Raw genomic sequence first — 19,209 nt, 5'->3', positions numbered from 1 at the left:
AAGCTCATCCCAATTTCTTCCTGAAATAAATTCATCAACACTTCTTTGAGGGTTTTCTGGGAGGGATTAAAGGGCTTTGGCTTGTTTTGATTTCAATACAAAGTATTCCATTACACCTGACATAAAAGAAAAGTGAGGAACAAGATTCACAAAGCTGCTGGAGGAACAGAAATTCAAGCAGCAGTGCTCTCCCCTTCAGTGTAGCTCTGTGGTTAAGAGAATTTTCTCACCAAAGGGAAGGCTTAGGGTTTGTTCTGAGATCTGCCTGTATGGCAGTGAACACAAATCTCCTGCCTGTTCACTGAATACCTGACTAAGTGGAACAAGAGGGTTTGTGCTTATGTGTGAGTTGGAAGGACAGGAGCCCTGGTAGCATAAACTGGTCCCACTGACACAGCTCCAGGTTTTGTAAATAATTACATATTCATTGGAATACTAAGCCAGAATCCCCAGCTCTTGAGTGAATGTCCTCAACATAAGGCTGGAGACTAATATTCTCTCTAGCTCTCTTCTTAATTAATAACCACTGATGTAAACCTGGAATGAATCCAGCAGGTGTGATTGAACTTGCACCTAACTTCCAGTTCTTGGGTTAAATCACTTCCCTAGAGAAACCTAAAAGGCAGCTTGGAAAACAGTCCTTGTCACACACATCATGTACATACAAATGAAAACTAAATACATGCCTGCAGGGTCTGTGTTTTCAGGGAAAAGGACTGCAGAAATAAACATAAAAGATACAAATCAATATAACTACAGATGGTGTCCAGATATCCCAGTTGTGGAGCCACAGTTTAGATAACATTAATAGAATTGAAAAAGTAATTTCTGCTTCTTGACTTCTTGCAGCACTCCTTTTTTTTTTCATTATTATTATTATTATAGCAGCTCACTTATATCTCACTAAGTTTAAGGATTGGGGATTTTTTTATTTCTCATATGACTGTTTTGTTAGCACTTTACAATCAAATAATGAAAAGATAAATATTATTGCTTTTCACTGACTTGTTGAATTTTATTTAATATACAAAATGTATCTAGTGGCTTTTGAATCGTTGCTGAAAAATATTCAAATGTAGGTTTCAGGAATCTGTATAGCAGCTTAACAATTTGTCCATAAAATGCAAGAATATAATACTATTTTCATTTTCTTGTTCTCGTGGATATTTGGCTTTTGATAGTTTATATAAACTTAATGATCCTACTTAATCTGCTGTCATTGGGACAGAAAAATGTATATGACAGCTGAAACCTGTGATATAATGGAGGTTTTTGGTAAACTTCAAGATTTAGACTGATGTAGTCAGTCAAATAGGAAGATGGACAAGGAAAGTTCTGAATGTCAACATTAGTCATCCTGCTCTCAGCTGCGGGGAGAATACTTTTTTAAAAACCAAACCAAAATACAAACTTACATAACCATGAAAATATTAATTTGTGTTTTGAAGGTCATGAGACGAAGGCCATGCTGAACAACAGTGGTCCTCGCTACAAGCGCAGCAGGATCGAGCAGAGGATGAACAGGGACATTTTCTCATGTGTGGGACTCCTGTTTGTCATGTGCCTTGTTGGAGCTGTAGGTATGAACCACTGACAAAAACCTATTTCCTAAATGGTGATTAAAATTGATGTTTTCATGAGTGAGATCTACAGCAGAATGCTCTTGGGGTCTTTAGGCTCCTTGGCCTTTCCAATGAGTTAAAATGGCAAATCTGAGCAATTCAGGTGAAGAAAACATGGCTATAAATGTTTCAGATAAGATTCATCCCCACCATGGTATCATACATGTAAAGCAGGAGAAAGCCATCCTGTAGGAATTGTAGGAATCATTGTAGGAATCAATATTTGTCAGCTGAGATCTTCCTTCCTTCCTGAGGGGGTGTTTGTTCCTTGTGCATAACAGCAAAAGTAAAATGATTTTGCTTTACTTTCATTTCAGTAGTGTCTTCCTCTAATATGTTTGGGAGTGGTATTAAACAGAGACACACAGTTTAGAACCCATGAACTGCTCATATCTAATTCATTCAGTTTACATCCTCCATGGCTTCCTTCCTTCTCAAAAACCCCTTTACATCAGGCTGTGAAATGGATTAATTGGTTGGAACAGCCTGCATTTTTCTGGGGTCCTTGCAGGTGAGCACATGTGAATTTATTAACTGGGGTTTGGTAACTGACTGGAGTTTACTGGATTGGTAATCTCACAAAGATCATCTTCAGTGTGTGTAAGCACCTGCTTGCCTTCCAGCTCTGATAGCAATCTGTCCCAGGCAGGCCAAAATCAACAGGATCTCATCATGCAGAGCAAAGGACCAAATTTAAAGTGTACTGACTTTTGAATGGGGCAATGCTTTAGGCAGATAGCAGGGGGTCTCATGAGCCCCTTTTCCTTTTAATGGATTTTGTTTCAGGGCCAATTTACTCAGCGCTACTGCTCTGATTAAGCAACAGCCAAATCAAGTTTTCCTAGAGGAAATGTGATGTGGCACCAGTCAGTCATCAGGTGTGATGCCATGGGAAGTAAGGGCCATCCAAAACAGATGAACACCTGAACTGGCTTGATCACTTCTTTAGTATTACTGCTTCATGTTGCAGTGGGACTTTTGGTACCAAAATGGGATTTCAGTTTCACAACTGAGCTCTGTGTGCGGGAGAAATTTTATTTTCCTTGTTCCCTGGCTGCTGTCATGTGAATTTAGAGACTTGCCTTGTCTGGTGTGTAGGGGCTCTTGAGTAATAAAGTCCTTCAATTTAAGGTTAAAAGAAGTCTCAGATTAAAAAAATCAGCATTTGAAAAATAATTTATCCAGTCAGGTTAAAAAAAAATATTCATCATCTAAGTTAAACATATAAAAGTATAAAAAGTCCATTACCTTTGAGCCATCCAAAATCCAGAGTCTCTGCCGTGAGTTGTTGCTTTGCAGCCTTGTCTGAATGTAGGGTTCTAGGAAAAAGTATCACTGGTGGATCAGTTATCAGGATTGTTCTTGCATACAGTAAATTGTATAAATTGGGGTAAGAAGTAGCTTGTAGAGCGGAGATCTCCTTGCTCAGATGTGATTGTGGTCTGAAACAGCCAAAGAGCATTGTTGAAACAATTTGAATATTTTTGGCAGCATTTCAGTAGACAGATGCTGCAAAACAACTGCTTGGTTAAATGCTGCTAATGGAAGTTTTATTTGAGCTGGACTGATAGAGGTTTTTGGCATCTGGACAAATTATCCAATGAGGGAAGACAAGATGTTTGCCTTAGCTCTGTGGGAAGCTTCAGATGCTGTAAATTCAGTAACTCCTTGACAAAAGCTTATTTTATATGGAAAGTGGTAAAACAGTTGTCATGGGATGTTGTTAAGTCCTGGAACAGAGGCTTTGTTGTAGCAGTGCAATTATATCTACTACTGGTATTAAAAACATGGAGGAAGAAGCAGTTTGAGATATGATTTAAATGAAGGAATGTAAAGATGAGTTGCCCAGACTGAATTTAGGGGATTTGTCAACTCTTAGCAAAGACAGATTGAAATCAAGAATGGTCAGGGAGAATAAGAAATATTTTAGTTTGTCTGTATACAAAGGTTCTAAGGTTTACTTCTATAAGAGGAAAGAGTCTTCAGCTCTGATGATTTTCATGGATGGGGATAGAGATGGAGTCTTCCAGCAGGGAAACACAGAGTGAGAAAAGATCTGTGCAGAGCTAAGAGCCGTGGGAAACACCTGACGAAGCAGAGGTGAATGAAAATATCCCTGAATACTCATTTGTCACTTATTTATCAACATATCAATTGTGCGGATGCGCTACAGAGCTCTGCAGGTGCTCTGCATTCTCCAAAAGATTGGCAGCATTGCTTGGGGAGCACAGTTTTGGAAATGCTCTCTCTGTTTTGTTAGCAGGGCAGTCCATATCTGCACATTTCAGCAGCTTTGTCCCTCACTCCACTGCTCATTTCAGTCTTGTGTCTCATTCCCACAGGGCATGGCATCTGGACAGGAAAATTTTGGGAGCATCCACCTTATGATGTCCCAGACTGGAATGGCAATTTTGTGGCTCCAGTGCTTGCTGGTTTCTACATGTTCCTGACAATGATAATCCTGTTGCAGGTAAAAGACAAAAACCTCTCTGTTACCTCCAAGGAAGAAGCTACTCAAAATTGAGTATAATCACTAATGAACAATTAATATCAATTAATAGCTGTGCAGTGCCTTCTTAATCCTATTTGAAAATATTGCTAGGAGTGTTTCAAATTAGCCAAGTGTGAAATAATGTTTCTTTTTTTCTTTTTTTTTTCTTTCTAACTTCATATTTTTCTTGCTATTGAAACACCACAAGGATATAGATAGGAAGTACATGTATAATAATATCTTTAACTCAGAATATCTAGCAGATGCAAAAAGGATATATACATTCAAATGCCAGCTATTTTTTTTTCTGCCTATATCCAGAATTCCAAAATAAGAAGGCCACTTAGCAGCTCAGAAAAACAGTGAAATAAAAATTGCCAATTTACCAGTGGGGAATAATAACTAGGTATGGTTCATCTGGTCTAGGAAAGAAGCTAAATTAGAAGCAGGATACTTGTATATCTGAGTGTGATTAAGCCTAAATGAGAAAGAATATTTTATTGGGTGAGGGAAAAAATTACATTTACTTTTCAGATTTCTTGATGCCAGTGCTGAGATTTAAGTGGACAGAATTTCTTTAGTATTAACAAAATTTGAATATAACTTTCAGAGCTGCTCAGAGATTCCTTGGGGGATTATTCTTCATTACTGGAACAGAATATTTGTGCATCTTAAGAATTCATTATTCTTTCATGACAAGGAAGCTCGTGGGTGGAAAGTGTTGTGTGCAAAGTAATAGTTTGTGAAACTTTTCTGCACTAAGAGTCTGTGCTAGTCCATCCTTTCAGAGTTTTAGAAGGGTAAGAGTGAGAATGATCCTATCTCCAGAAAATGTGCCTTGTAAGGGCATCCTATGAAAGACTCACCTTTGACTTTAGTACTCTAGGAATTTAGTCTTATGTTTGCCACTTATCCCTGTTTCTCCATCACAATTATGTGCAAGATTTTTTTTTCTACCCCTGAAGTACTATTCATCAGTCCTAAAATATGTCTATAGAAAGAGGTGCTTCTTTGGAAATCATTAGTATGCCTGTGCCAGGACATTGCTGGTAGAAAGCAGTGAAATTTTTCTCACCCCTCACTGAGAATTTAAACTCTCTTTCAGATTTTAATCCCCATATCTCTTTATGTGTCTATTGAATTGGTCAAACTGGGCCAAGTCTTCTTAATTCACAATGACATTGACCTGTATGATGAAGAAGCAGATTTGCCCATCCAGTGCCGCGCCCTCACTATTACTGAAGACCTTGGACAGATCCAGTACATCTTCTCAGACAAAACTGGGACACTGACAGAAAACAAAATGGTATTCCGACGCTGTACTGTTGATGGAATTGAGTTTTCCCATCAGGAAAATGGTGAGAGACAGTTTTTTATACGTGATTTTTTTGTCTGAGCAATTAAATGTCATTAATTTAAGTTTTAATACCTAAACATACTGAGCCCTCTGATGGAATGTAGAGTTTTGTGGAATAGTCACTTTTTTGTCAGAGACTGCTGTTACAGAGATTCACAAAAGTGAAGGTGTTTTAAATGATTCAGAAGGCAGATGGGAAAGGTTTTCCAGATCCCTCTGCAGGCACCTCCAGGATTTGCCCTGCATTCAAAGAGAACACTTTCTCTTTCATTTCTAAATGAACACCGGACGACCTTTTTTATAAGCTCACAAACTGATGCTAGTTAATATTTAAACTCAATGGGTCCAAAAGTAATTATTTCTGTGACTATGTAAACGTACACTTCTGTGTGATATGAAAAATAAGGCACTCATTTCCTGGAGTGGATCCTGGCTGCAGTCCGGGTCTGGAGGATCCTGGCACTCGGTGCTTGGAATTCATGGTGTTGACTCAGGCTCCTTCTTCGTCATCTTTCATGCTCTGTGTAGTGGAAAGGATCCTGTTAAGCTGGCAAGCAGCTGCCAAAAAGATGTTTGTGTTCTGTGACTGAAAACATTAGCAGATTTGTGAATTACCATATTTTACTCTTCCATTCCAACTGCAAAAAGCAGCTGAAGAGACGAAACATTAAGAGAAGCCCATAAAAGTGACTGATCACTTTGAAAACATATTTTTATTTTCTTGCAATAATGGCAGTGGCAATTGCCAGAAACTGCTGGACAGTGGGCCGTGAAATTTTTCTGGTGATGGCTTTTGAAATGTTTTGGCTTTGGTTTAGTTTGTTTCAGGTTGTTTAGCTGATCAAGGAATTCCTCTCAAACTATGAAAAAAAAAAAATCAGTGAAGAATCAGAGGTTCGTTTTTCTTTTACAGACAGGCGACTGAAAACACAGAGAGAGTTGGATTTAGAGGATTTTGCAAAGCTTCAGCACTTCACTCTTCCTCCCATGAGCCTGGAGAGACCAGCCACCTACAAGCCCAGCACGGTGCGGCCTTTGCGGAGGTGCCAGAGCGACCGGGCCCATTCCAAGGGCCACACCAGGAGCAGGTCCGTGGGTCGGCGGGACAGCAGCCAGTCCCAGGTGGCCTTCAGCAGCCCCATCGTGAGTACAGCAGCCTGGGCCAGCACCTTCTAACTTACCCTTCTGCTGCTTTTGGGATGGGAATCAGAAAGATAAATCTTCACCAACTCAAGAGGGTTTGATTCACAGCCTTAGAGAAGTCTAGATTGGTGTGAAAGGAAGATACACGCATTGAACAGAGAAATCATCAACTTACGTTTCTATAGAATGTGCCTTAAGTAAGAAACTGTACTAGATAAGATGATGAAGGGGTTTATAATGTAGTATTGATTTGTGGAACAAACAAACCCCACAACTTCTGTGAAAGTTGTAAGGCCAGTATGTTTATTGCAGCGCTGGATGCATGTGGGAATCGTTCCCCTAAAATGACATTTGTGCCTCTGGGAATTCCAGATCCTTTTTTATCTCCCTCTCAAATACATATGCATGCAATTTCACAATAGGTTCATCCATATTCATTCTACTGATTTCACGTTGACATTTGCTGCTAATTCTTCTTTATCAGAAACAATTCCTGGGTCAGGAGTCAGACTAAACAGCTATGTTTGCAAGCTGCAGACTTGATTCAAAGATGTACATTTCACCTAAATCAAAATGAATTTCTACTCTGGAAAATTTCCACTGTGTCTCAGTATTGTGATTTGAATAGAATAAGCTAAGAGTTATAATAGAGCTAGATGTTATAATAGAGACATATATGTGTGCATGTAATAGGACTTTATTGGACAAAAGTACCCACATTGCAGTAGAAAGAAGTAAAGGTGGCAGGTTAGAAAAGGAAAACACTCTGTGGCAACTGTCCATTGGATTAGAAAGTTGTATCCTGTCTGCAACAGAGAACTTGTGGCCAAGGCTGACTGACTGCTGTCTTATAAATCTCATGGCCTTTGAGACTGATGTTATCTAATCAATAAATCATTCTTAGTCTGACTGTGGTCCTCTCCCTTCAATTAATGTGACAACAGCCACAGAGAGCCAACAGGTAGAGAGGAGAAATCCAAGCCTTGCTGGAGCTAAGAGAGGGAAGGGGGAGACAAAGAACCAGAGTCCTCAATTGGAGCATGCTGGCTGCAGTCAGAGGGGAGCAGGATCTGTTGCAATTTAGGTCTGAAGCTTCCCAAATTCACCCACAGCCTAATTAAAGTCAGACTGTTCTGCTGTTCTTGAAAGGTTTTTAACAGACATTTCAGACAAGGCGTTTGTGAACACTAAAAGGTCATACACTTTCAAAATTAGAAGTCCAATTAAAGGCCTGGAAAACTCATCCAAATCTTTTTATTAGAAAAAAAATATTCTAATAAATGCAGAATTCTCAGAACTCTCTTTGCTGCAGTTGTTATAAGATCCTACTTACCTCATTCAGTTCTGCTGTCATGTAGTAAGTATCACTCAGAACTCCTACTGTTCTTGGAATATGGGAGTTCTGTAAAGTGTTATCCCAGTGTTTTCCAGCCCAAAACCTCATGAGTTGCTGAGAACATCTCCATGTATTCTTGAGAACACACGAGCCATGACTTCTGAGAAATTCTTATAGGTCGTGACTATTGAAGGATGATAAAGAAATTTCTTGCAGTATATTTTCCAATTACATTTTTTACTGCCAGGCCATTTCTTTTTCTTCTAGAAATAAACATTTTTTTAATTCACTGTGAAGCAATATTAGAGGAACTAGTATCAAATACCTCTTTTGTAGAAGAACATTAAGCAGCCTTAGCTGCTCAAAGGTGTCACTCTAACTGGATAAATTGTTTTAATGCCCTGTGACAATTGTGAAAATAGAGACATTTAGATATTGCACAGAGCCTGCCCTGTATGACCTTTAAATGAGACATAGTACTATCCTTTGCCACCCGAGCCAATTCCCTATTAATAAAATGGGAATAATAAATTTTTGGTGTCTCTATAGTCCTGCCCTTTGGAACTTGCATCACCTCATCTGATGCATTTTTACTTTGCTACAAATCTGCAGCATCCTGAGAACTCCTGGTATACAGAATGTGTTTGTAGACCTGTGTGTATGTCAGCAGACAAAAGTTTGTAAGAAAAATCCATTTTTCAACACTGGAACGTAATAGAAAATTAACATTTACTCTCTACCTTTAGGAGTTCTTATGAATTAAGGGAGTGACAGTACATTTCCTTCTAGATTTAATAGTTCCAATAAGTAGTGCCTTGCTATTAGAACCATTAACAAAGATTTTCATTGTCCCATGGTCATCAGGTTTTCATGCCATCAAGTAGAAGAAATGCTATCAGGTTAATGAGGAAACCTTAAAACTGAATGGCACTAGCCATTTTATATTGGCATTTTCACTAACAAAATTGTTAACATTGAAAAGGTGGCAAATTTAAATGATTATCATCATTAGTGCTGTTTTATTCGGTTTTCTTTTTTGCTTGGTTAGGGTTTTTAATATATGTTCAGACTGAAAACTCAGATCAGCACTTTTTTCATTTAATGTGAAAAAGAAAATGAGAAAAATTTTTCTGATAAATATTGATTTTTTTTTTTATTGTTTCGTTTTTAAAACCTGTCTCTGATGCCACAATTAGCCTGTCAATTTTCAGCTTTTCCAGAGGAAACTTTTGAGTTCGGAAAGTTGCTGCTGAAGTGAAATGCCCAGTAGTGCATTTTCTGAATTTTAGAACATCTCAAAAGAAATAAAATTCTGAGATCATCTTCATTTTGAAGATGCATTTCCTTCTAATTATCTAGTTAGGCAGCTTTTTGACAGACATCATCTTTCCATAGATGTTAAGTACAAAAGGTATTTTCTAGGTCTAAACTCAAGAAGTCTATGAAGTTGCCAGTTATTCCTTGAGGACAAGAGTGAATGAAAATAATCCTGAGTAATTCTCTTCCAGGAAAAGGACGTGACTCCTGACAGCAGGCTGCTGCGGCGAGTGCGGGAAGCTGCCCTCCAGACTGAGAGCTTTTCCCCCTTTTTACACATGAAGACTTCCACATCCTTTACTGACTTTTTTCTGGCTCTTGCCATTTGCAACACGGTTCTGGTCTCCACAGCTACCGAGCCAAGACAAAGGGTAATCTAACTTTAAATACATGAAGAAAATGGGTCATGCTTCCATTTAACAACATAGAGTCCAGTGAAAACTGAAATGGTGAAAAAATGGTTTGTTTGAGAGTTGTCCTCTAGCTCCTTTACATTTTCTGTAATATCTACTGCTTCCATGCCTGTGTATTCCTTCCTATTTTGTCTTCTTATGTTTGATGATAACTAAGGCTACCACAGGATCTGCACTTTTTCTCTTAGATTTTGCATTATATATGCTGTAAGAAGTATGTTGAACACGCTGGGCTTTCTCTGATCTGCCAGGCAATTGACAGAACTACAAGAGCTTCATTACATCTTTGCTTCAGAAGCAGAGATACAAATCACCATCAAATTTGGATGCCATCTCTCATATGAGTTCTCCATTAAATCCTTCCACCACAGTTAAATGGCAGGAGATGGGAAAAGGGGAAGTTGCAGTTATTACAATAATAGTTATTACTATTGTCATTTAGGTGCAAAAAAGTAGAGAGAGGTTTTGAGAAGGCTCTTGAAGTTCACATTTATTTATTCGTTTCGTTCTTCTATTTCTAGGTCACAATCCCACCACCAATAAAGCCTTCGGGAATCACCCTGGAGAAGATTCATCAGATATTTCAAAGGCTAAAATTAGCAAGCCTTAGTCAATCTTTTTCATCATCTCAGTCTAGCTCACAACTTGGTGCCAGCTTCAGTGCAAAGAGCACCGAGGAGCCTCTTGCTGTGCTGGAGAGCTGTGACAACGACAACGACGGCTCTGCCGGCAGTGGGGGCCAGGAGCTCCAGGACAAGGGCAGCACAGAGATCGGCACTGCTTCCTTGGATGAAGTTTTTCGGTCTGCAACCAAGGCTTCTCTGCCAGCAGACTTTTGTTACGAGGCTGAGAGCCCGGACGAGGCAGCTCTGGTCTACGCTGCCCAGGCCTACGGCTTCGTGCTCGTGTCGCGCACGCCCGAGCAGGTCACGGTGCAGCTGCCGCAGGGCACACTGCTCACCTTCGATATCCTCTACACCCTGGGCTTTGACTCAGTCAGAAAAAGGATGTCTGTGGTGGTGAGGCACCCTCTAACCAGGGAGATTGTGGTCTACACAAAAGGCGCTGACTCTGTAATAATGGACCTGCTGGACAACTCCTCTAAAGGTAATGAGCCAGGGAGGTTTTCTGTTGTGTCTCCTAACAAGAAGTGTGCTGTCGTCTTTTCTGCATGAAATATTATATCTAGATATTAGGAGTACGAGAAAGAACAAGCGTTGTCTAGTGTTATCCTTGGAGATCAGAACCGAGATATTTATTCAACTTCAGATGTGCTTAGAATATGGAATGGGATAATTAAAATTCACTAATAATGCCAACCCATGGGGGTTGTGTACTCTGCAATAATACTGTCATAAGGGCCTGACCATTGTTTTTCAGGTTGTCAGCAAGAGTACTGCAATATTAATTTAAAAAACCACAAGTAATGTATCTTAAAGGAAATGTGAATTTTTAGCAAGATTTCAGCTTCTGCACAGCCAATACTTTTGAGCTTGTCAAGAACTTGGTATTATAATGGAATCCACTTTTCTCCAATGCCCACTCTTTTAATCTTAGGCCATTAGATTGAAAATTATCTGTACTTAAAATATGGAATCTTTTCCTTGTGATTCACAGGTGACATTAGCTCAGACAAGAGAATGAAAAGAATAAAAGAAAGAACACAGAAGCATCTGGACTACTATGCCCATGATGGACTGAGAACCCTGTGCATAGCTAAGAAGGTGGGAGAGCACCAGATTCTGTACATGTCAACAGAATTGCTAGAAAAATATAGTGGTTATAATTCTGCTTCAGACAACAAGCCAGAGATATCCATCTCTTTGTCCCTCTATTTGCCTTGTCTGGAGTCTTTTTTTCTCTTTTTCTTCAATGTGACCCAATGAGGGCTTTTTAGTTAGTCTCAAAACATTTGTCTCTGTTTCTCCTATAGTAACTCAGCTGACCTACTCTACAGTGCTTCCAATTAAGAAACAGAGTCTGCAGAGCGGCCAACCTTTTTCTCTTTTGCTTTCTCATTCAACTTTCAAAAATCGTGCTCTCAGCCTGAATTAGTGAATTTTAGTGTCATACATTCATACAGAAGTTGTCACTGTGCAACAAATGGATCGTATTCAAGCTCTGGAGAAATGTAGATTAGCCCTCAGAAACTGTGTGTTCTCAGCTAAGCAAGAGTTGTGTGAGCAAGAGTTTCCGTATGTCATATTGTTGAGTCTCAGCTGTAGGTCATATGTACAAACTACGTGTTCTTGCAGTTTTCCCTTGGAAAAGTCTCAGTTATTTTAAAGATGACACAGTACTTTACCAGTTTGGATACAAGTTAAGTCTCTGTGATCCAGAATGTTGGCATTCCTCTCTTATTTAAATTTCAAATAAACACTGTTTAAATTGTGTTATGCAGGTCTTGAATGAAGATGACTTTCAAAAATGGGCCAATTTTCGTCGGGAGGCAGAAGCTGCAATTGACAACAGAGAGGAGCTGTTGATAGAGACAGCACAGCATCTGGAGACCAAACTCACCCTGCTGGGTAGCTAAAAATAAGAATTGTCATTGCATGAAGTATCACTTGCACTCTCCTGTGATAGTCTTGGCAGTATGGCAGACAACAGCTTATACTAATTTATATCTAAAATACTTCCTCTGTGGTTTGGAAATCTCCAGGCTGGGGAGATAAAATCCAATGACAGTGTCTATACAAATTCTTGTGCATTTTGGGCTGCAATAACTTTGAAAAAGTTACTTGTAGGTATTGTGCGCCCTGAGCAAATAACATGAACATCAGCTGTTAGTGTGGCTCAGCTAACACAGTAGAGAATGAAGTTCCCACAGTTCAGTCATGCATCCATATCCTTAGATAAACCTATAAAATGCCATAAATTAGCTTCAGTTTTGGGCACAAATTCTGAGGGAATTTTGGTAATTGATCTGTATTATAAAATCCAGTATATTCAACATGTAGGTGTTCTGCCACTGAGTTCCTGCTGTTGTTGCATTGTTGTGCTTGCTTTGTGCTCTTTGTAAAAGGATGTTTAGCATTAAAACTTACATTGATTGACATTTCTGCATTATTCATCACCGTCATATCTAACAATATCATTCTGTTAAATTATGGAGCACTTCAGTGCTTTCTGTTCTATTTTGTTTGCAAACATTTTGTTCTTTATGACTTTGATTTTTGGAGTTGTCATTTTTCTTTGACTGCAATTTGTGCCCATACTTTGCTGAATTTCTGTGATTGCAAGTAATAGCTTATATTATGGTTTCTCATAATCTCTGCAGTGATTTTAAAAATTAGAGTAATAATGCTAAATGCCATAAGCAGACCACATAAGAGGTAATGTAGATTCTGTCAGAGTCTGTTACCTTTGCCAATTACTAAGGCTCTCTGTGCTTTCACACTTTAATTTGCAAAAAGTCTTCCCTCAGCCTAAATCAATATCTATCTTTAATGTACCAGTTACAGCATCTTCAAACTGACCTCTAGTGGAAGGGATAAGGAGTATTGTAACATTCAGATGGTCATTTCCCAACATCATCAGGATGAATGTTGGCATCTGCTTCTAAGTTTGTGCATGTTCAAAAAGAAAATGTACTGTACTGTTTCTTCTGCCTTTGATGGCTGAAGCATCTGACTTGACAACAGGGACAGCATCCATTTAAACAGTCAAAGTTCATCTTTTCTGGTTGCTTTGATGGGACTTAATGCAGCATTTTTAAAATTCATATGCTGTGATTCCTCTGCCAGCACATTGTCATTTTGGATTATTAGGAAGAAATGAAATGCATTGTTCTTGCAATGAGCAAAATGAAGAGACAGAACTTGATTGTTGACACATTCAGACCTTAATCCAAATGCAGATCATGTGCCTGCATGTTTGTTTGTTGGAAAAAACCTTGGTTCAATTCTCAATAAGCTCAGCAGCGTGATTGGAAAGCAAAGAGCTTTTTTTAAACAAGAAAACAGCAACTTGATTTTTAATAAAAAGATAATTATTTCTCTTCTTTTCCTCTTTGCCCAGGAGCAACAGGGATTGAAGATCGCCTGCAAGAGGGAGTACCTGACACTATTGTGTCTCTGAGAGAGGCTGGGATAAAAATTTGGGTGTTGACAGGAGACAAACAGGAGACAGCAGTTAACATTGCATACTCCTGCAAGCTTCTGAACCAAAGGGACACTGTCTTCACCATTAACACTGAAAATAAGGTGAGTAAAGAAAGACAAGATGCACAGAATTTGCTATCTTACCCTTTCTTTGCATCTTGCAGTTTGGCATTCCGTTGCTTTAGACCTCACTTAACAAAGAACAGTCAAAAAACCCCAAATAGCATTAGGAGCAGGAGGCACAGTGAGTTCAGCTCTTCCAAGGCTGTGGAGGGCAGGCAGGGCTTCCCTGTGTGACAAGTTACCCACCTGGATTGTCTCAGCTTTCCTCCCCAGAGAACCAGGGTTACCAAGACAAGCTTGCTTTTCTCAATAAAGCTGTTGTGAGGATTAAGTAAATACTGTTCAAATACTGACTGTTTTCCTTATGGTTGCAGTTGCATGGCCTGGTTTCTAACTGTTTTTATCTGCAGCTAGTACCTCTCCAAACGAGAAAAAACCCTGTGCAAATATCTGTCTCTTTCAATGTCATGGAAATAGAGAAACAGGCAAAGATGATGTGGAATGTGGCACAGAAAACATTCCAAGGTGTAATTCCATTTGAAACACAGATCTGCTTTAACAGGAAGCAGAATGAATACATTAGGGATGGAAATTAGACAGGGCTGGTGCCAGAGCAGAGATGCTGCAGGCAGGACCACCCTGGCTCCCAGAAATGCCAGCATGGGCATTTACCCGCAGCAGCCTCTGTGGTTCCAGGCTCAGAAGCAACCTGCATGCACATGGGGACTTGGGGAATCCCCTTGGTTCAGGGGACACTGGAGTTTCTCCACAATAAGATTTAGTTCCCTCACTTTCAAAATTAAACCAAAGACAAATTCTGAAAGAGGCTCCCAATAGCAGCAGTGAGGGACACTGTAATATATACATTTAACCTGTTAATTTTGCCAAACTTAGGTCTTGAGGTAGTGTCAGTGGGAAGGGCCCCTCCTTACCCCTGAGCCCAGCAGATTATTCAAACACTGAAAATGAGATATCTTCCAAGAAGATGCAACATAATTAGGTAGCTTGGCAGATTTGTTTAAAAAGGCAAGTCGAGGCAAACCAGGAATTTCCACTGCTGTTTTTGGTTTGTTCACACAAAGATGACGTTTCTTCAATATTTTTAGGGGTTTTAGGTGTTCATGCTAGATGCAGGTTTTTATTAGATGTCAGAGGTACATTTGATTCCAGAACCTCCCACTTAAGAGTAATTTAAATCTTGCAAACATCCTACACATGTACCTTATGCTACATAAAGTGAAAATAACATTATAGAACTGAATCATCACTCAATAAAGCTGACAGAAAAGGCAGAAAGAGGAGTGATTAGCTCCTCAGATATTCAGGGGCACAGAAGGAGGACTTTGGGTACTAAGAGGGAGCAAAATAACTTTGATATCATTTTGGATTTTCTCTGATAGTGATGTGCCAGTTTAGGAGATCTGGATGGGAGAGGTGAGAGTTTTCCCCTCAAATCTGTTTCTACCTGGTACTAAGTCAATTCCAGTTGTTCGCATCTAAAAGGGGACTTGATCCAACATGAAGCAGATTTGCTAAGACAGAAGGACTTTGTGTTTGAGGCACAGTGCTTGAAAAGATGAAGTTTTATTTCTGTTTCTAATTGTGACACACACCTGATATGTGACTTAAAAAGGCCTAACTCTGAAAGTTTTGGGTAATTTTGAAAATGTGGACCTCTTGTTTCTCTTACCACAGTTTATTTTTTGTGGAAGCCAATGCTGCAATATCTCACACCATTGATATCAGAACTAGATTTTTCAATCTCTTTAAAAGAAAATATTTTCTTTTAATTTCTGAACTCTCAGCATAAATGCACACATGCTTTCCTGATGTAAAGATTATTATATTTTCTTTTAGAATAATTCCTTACCTCAGGTAACTGACTGATAAAATGTGCAGTGTTTTCACTGAGGGATTGGATGCTGTCACTGAAATAATGTCCAATCAGATGAATCAGTGCATTTCTCAGTAAATTTCCCCTCATGTTTATCTGATAGGCTTAAACCCCCTGGCATGATTATACAAATATCCATTTGGCAAGGTGCTGTGCTGTAGATGGAGATAACTATTTCTAGACCCACGTCTGTTTTCTCACAGGAAACTTGTGAATCTCTCTTGAATTTAACCCTGGAAGAGGTGAAGAAGAATTACGAGTGCGACAAACCACGGAGGAAGTTTTTTGGCATCATCCCAACATCTCTGCCATCCCCTGAGCCCCCCAGCCCCGAGTTTGGGCTGGTGCTGGATGGGAGGACGCTGAGCACCATCTTCCAGGGAGGTCTGGAGGAGAAGCTGCTGGAGCTGGCGCGGCACTGCCGCTCCGTGCTCTGCTGCCGCTCTACGCCCCTGCAGAAGAGCATGGTGGTCAAGCTGGTCCGGAGGCAGCTGAAAGCCATGACCCTCTCCATAGGTACCTCCTGCATCCTACCTGCCCACCCTGCATCTCACAGGGACATGGCAGGTTCTCTCTTGGAGAGCAATGTGGGGGATGTATTGTACAGGGCAGATTTGTGTGCCTCAGGTAGAAGCGGTGAGGAAACAGCATTGACTAATCTGTCCTGATCAAAGCACCTATGAAAGTCCTGCTTCAGCTTTCACAAAGCAAATCTGCCCCCCTTTAAACAGGATGAAGGCACTACAAATTCAGAATCTCCCAGATGTCCCCTTCATGCACATCAGTACAAACACATGCACATATTGCCTCCAAAACATCCTTGTTTTGGGCCTGGAAATCAATCATTAGTCACTATTTTATCTTTTCATAAAGCCCTTTTCCTGTCGGATTTTCCCTGGTGAAAACAGAATTATCTCCAGAGCGGAATTATCTCCAGAGTGATATCTCCATAGGTATCTCCCCTCTGCACCTCACACAGACATGGGAAGCAGGTTTTGTCTTGGAGAGCAATGTGGGGGATGTATTGTGCAGGGCAGATTTTTGTGCCTCAGGTAGGGGTGGTGAGGAAACAGCATTGATTAATCTGTCCTGATCAAAGTACATATAAAAGTCCTGCTTCAGCTTTACACGAAGCAAATCTGCCCCCCTTTAAACAGGCTGAAGGTACTACAAATTCAGAATCTCCCAGCAGTCCCTTTCATGCACATCAGTATAAACACATGCACAACGTCCTTGTTTTGGGCCTGGAAATCACTCATCATTAGTCACTATTTTATTTTTTAATAAAGCCCTTTTCCTGTCAGATTTTCCTTGGTGAAAACAGAATTATCTCCAGAGTGGTATTAAGCACTCATTTGCCTTTTACCTCCAAATATTGTGAAATGCTTTGAGTTTCCTTCCACACTTTTGGCAAGTGATGCCACTAAAATCCTTGATGAATTGATTTAGATGACTCCAAACTAAACAAATACACCTCTGCGGACAAAAGGAAAATCTATTGTATTTTTGAAATATTACTTTGCCTTACAGTTCAAACCATAAGCTTTCGGCCTTCTGCTTCATTTACTTTACCAACTAACCTAATTTGCAATCTCCATATTGCAAGCAATAAACATGGCTGTTCTTTCCCTGGAAATTTGGTTACATACCTAACTTATTGCTGTGAGTTGAAATGAGCAAAATAATTTTTGAAACTGGCTTGTTACGTTGTCATCTGCAATCAAATTTGTCATAGATTCAGAGAATTCAGTGAAATAGGGTGTTGCAAAACATGTTCCTGAGCATATGGATTTGGCCAAGTAGAAACACAAAATGACACTGACATAAATGGGGTTGGAGTTGCTGTGTCACCACCCAGCTGGTCCCAATGCTGGATTTTGCTCTGGTGGAGCCAGGGAAGGAGACCAAGACCAGAGCCTTGATATTTCACTTGATGCCACACATCAGTTCCCCTGATCAAGCTGCATGGTATTACAGGATATTTGAAATAATCAGCATAGCTGAGATTATTTCCTTCTTCTGATGGAGGCAGCCTTTCTTGCATTGTTATTGTTCCCTCCTCTCTTCCCACTCTAGGGGATGGTGCAAACGACGTGAGTATGATTCAAGCAGCTGATGTTGGAATTGGAATATCTGGCCAAGAAGGCATGCAGGTATCCTCTCAGTTTCTTTCCTCTTTTGTCAGGTAGTCCCTAAAGGCTTAATAAGTTTCATAGCAGCCCTGCACTCTCAAGTGTCATCTTAAAAATGCAAGTTGGCATCATAAATTAATATGCAATTTGTAATTAAGGGTCCAGCCACAAAAAAAAAAAAAAAAAAAGAGCATTTTGAGCCAAAAAATTATCATGTGAGGATAAACCTGTGTTTGCTCATGAGACTGGAAAATTAGCAGATGTCTGCCCAGTGTTAGGTGAGCATCTGGTTTCTGAATCTCCTCAGCTGCTGCATTTCCAGGTTTCCAGGTTTTGTGGATTCTCTTCCACAGTCTTCTGCCCTGTATCCTTTCCCACACATCCCCCTTCCTTATCCTCCTTAAATGGAGAGCTCTGCAGACATAGAAAGCTCCAACTATGTTCTTGAGGGTCAGTTTGTTGGTTTGTTTCTTTTACAATATTCAATAGTAGGAAATTGCTTCAATGTCTATGTTCAAATTTCATTACATAGTGAAAAGGATGTATTGTAAATGACCTTGTATTGTAAATGACCTTGTATTGTAAATTATCTTCTGTTCCTTTTCCCCAAGGCTGTGATGGCCAGTGACTTTGCAATATCCCGATTTAAGCATCTCAAAAAGCTCCTTCTTGTCCACGGACATTGGTGCTATGCTCGCCTGGCAAAGATGGTGATTTACTTTTTCTACAAAAATGTGGTAAGATGATTAAAATTATTAAGTGTTCATCCTAGCAAAGGTTAATTCCAGCTCTGAGGGTTTTCTTGGTTGTTTGTTTTTGGTTTTTGCAGGTTATGCTCTTATTTTTTATGAAGCTACAGTTGTGTTTCTTCACTTTGCAAGTTTATAGTATGCCCCTTCCTTCTTAGCAAGCTGCTGCATAGAGCATTGAGAAAAATACAGGCTCTAAATATATTTTGAAATAGCATTATTCCAGAGGGAAAAAGGACTCAAGGCTTAGTAACTTTATATGCTAGCACAAGAAACTTTATTAATAATACCCATGAGCCTCAAAATAAAATTTGCATGAGGGAGATCAGATTATTAGCACTCAAATGTAGATGAGTGTGTACTAAGAACTGCCTGCCTTGAAACCTCTGAATTTTTATAGGAGCCACTTGCAAGTAATGATGCATTCATATCTGTCATTTTTATTAAAAATTTAATGTATATGCAAATGATCTATGCATTGAAGTATGATATAAAGTGGGAAAAATGAAGTAATTCAGTTTCTACAAGACTGGGAAAACAAGTCCATTTGACATGAAATACACTCTGAGCACGAAAGGCTTTTTACCTA

The 19,209-nt window shown here is 39.6% G+C and overlaps 1 protein-coding gene across 1 annotated transcript in view; it reads left to right on the top strand.

Annotated features, from left to right (window-relative positions):
* The window catches only part of ATP10B (ATPase phospholipid transporting 10B (putative)), a 166,596-nt gene that overhangs the window by 141,960 nt on the left and 5,427 nt on the right, over positions 1 to 19,209 (top strand). Inside the window, exons 7-18 of the mRNA XM_064724842.1 lie at positions 1,449 to 1,580; positions 3,965 to 4,092; positions 5,219 to 5,471; positions 6,384 to 6,613; positions 9,458 to 9,637; positions 10,201 to 10,786; positions 11,297 to 11,403; positions 12,081 to 12,207; positions 13,700 to 13,884; positions 15,943 to 16,255; positions 17,816 to 17,892; positions 18,483 to 18,608. Of these exons, the coding sequence (XP_064580912.1) occupies positions 1,449 to 1,580; positions 3,965 to 4,092; positions 5,219 to 5,471; positions 6,384 to 6,613; positions 9,458 to 9,637; positions 10,201 to 10,786; positions 11,297 to 11,403; positions 12,081 to 12,207; positions 13,700 to 13,884; positions 15,943 to 16,255; positions 17,816 to 17,892; positions 18,483 to 18,608 (2,444 nt within the window). The remainder of the gene's footprint in view (positions 1 to 1,448; positions 1,581 to 3,964; positions 4,093 to 5,218; positions 5,472 to 6,383; positions 6,614 to 9,457; positions 9,638 to 10,200; positions 10,787 to 11,296; positions 11,404 to 12,080; positions 12,208 to 13,699; positions 13,885 to 15,942; positions 16,256 to 17,815; positions 17,893 to 18,482; positions 18,609 to 19,209) is intronic.

The sequence above is a fragment of the Zonotrichia leucophrys genome, chromosome 13, assembly GCF_028769735.1.
Source record: "Zonotrichia leucophrys gambelii isolate GWCS_2022_RI chromosome 13, RI_Zleu_2.0, whole genome shotgun sequence".
Taxonomy (NCBI): Eukaryota; Metazoa; Chordata; class Aves; order Passeriformes; family Passerellidae; genus Zonotrichia; species Zonotrichia leucophrys.
Note: the sequence above shows the minus strand (reverse complement) of the source record. Positions and strands in the feature narration are given on the sequence as shown.